The 683-nt window shown below is 65.2% G+C and overlaps 1 protein-coding gene across 1 annotated transcript in view; it reads right to left on the bottom strand.

Annotated features, from left to right (window-relative positions):
* Positions 1-32: 32 nt before the first annotated feature.
* Positions 33-683, bottom strand: part of NBEAL2 (neurobeachin like 2) — a 40,827-nt gene continuing 40,176 nt past the window's right edge. Inside the window, 1 exon segment of the mRNA XM_031062807.1 lies at positions 33-176. Coding sequence (XP_030918667.1) covers positions 33-176 — 144 coding nt within the window.

Genomic DNA, 683 nt, shown 5'->3' with positions numbered 1-683 from the left:
GGCCAGGCGTGGAGCCCCGCCCCTCACAGCTCTCAGGGTCCCAGGTTCGAGTCCCGCCCGTCGAAACGGGTCCAACTTGGACCGGACCGGTCCGAACTGGGATGGAGGACCGAAGGGACGGCGTCACCCACTCCTCCCGCCACCTCCCCACGGCTCTTCCCCGCGGGAATAAGCGCCTGGAAGCGGGAGAAGCAGCTTTATTGAGCCCCGGTGTGGGGGCAGCATCCTGGAGTGGGTGGAGGGACATGCAATGGGCGCAGGGTGGGAATGGGTGCGGAGTGGGTGCAATGTGGGAATGGATGTGGGAATGGTTGAAGTGTGGGAATGGGTGCAGAGTGGGAGTGGGTGCAGGGTGTGGGAGTGGATGCAGGGGCTGGGATTTGGTGTAGGGTGGGAATGGGTGCAGCATCTCATGTGGGTGCAGGGTGTGGGAATGGGTGCAGGGTGGGAATGGGTGCAGGGTGTGGGAGTGGGTGCAGCATCCCATGTGGGCACAGGACCCTGTTGTGGCTCTGTGACCCCAGCGTGGGTGCACAGAGTGACTCGGAGCGGGTGCAGGGTCTCACTGTGGGTGCAGAACCTTGGTCCAGGGTGGGTGCAGGGTGCCCGGGTGGGTGCAGGGTCTGGGTGAGGCTGCATCCCCCCGCAATCTCCTCTCTCTCCTCTCTACCAGCCGCGCCCGG

This window comes from Geospiza fortis, unplaced genomic scaffold, assembly GCF_000277835.1.
Source record: "Geospiza fortis unplaced genomic scaffold, GeoFor_1.0 scaffold178, whole genome shotgun sequence".
Lineage (NCBI taxonomy): Eukaryota > Metazoa > Chordata > Aves > Passeriformes > Thraupidae > Geospiza > Geospiza fortis.
Note: the sequence above shows the minus strand (reverse complement) of the source record. Positions and strands in the feature narration are given on the sequence as shown.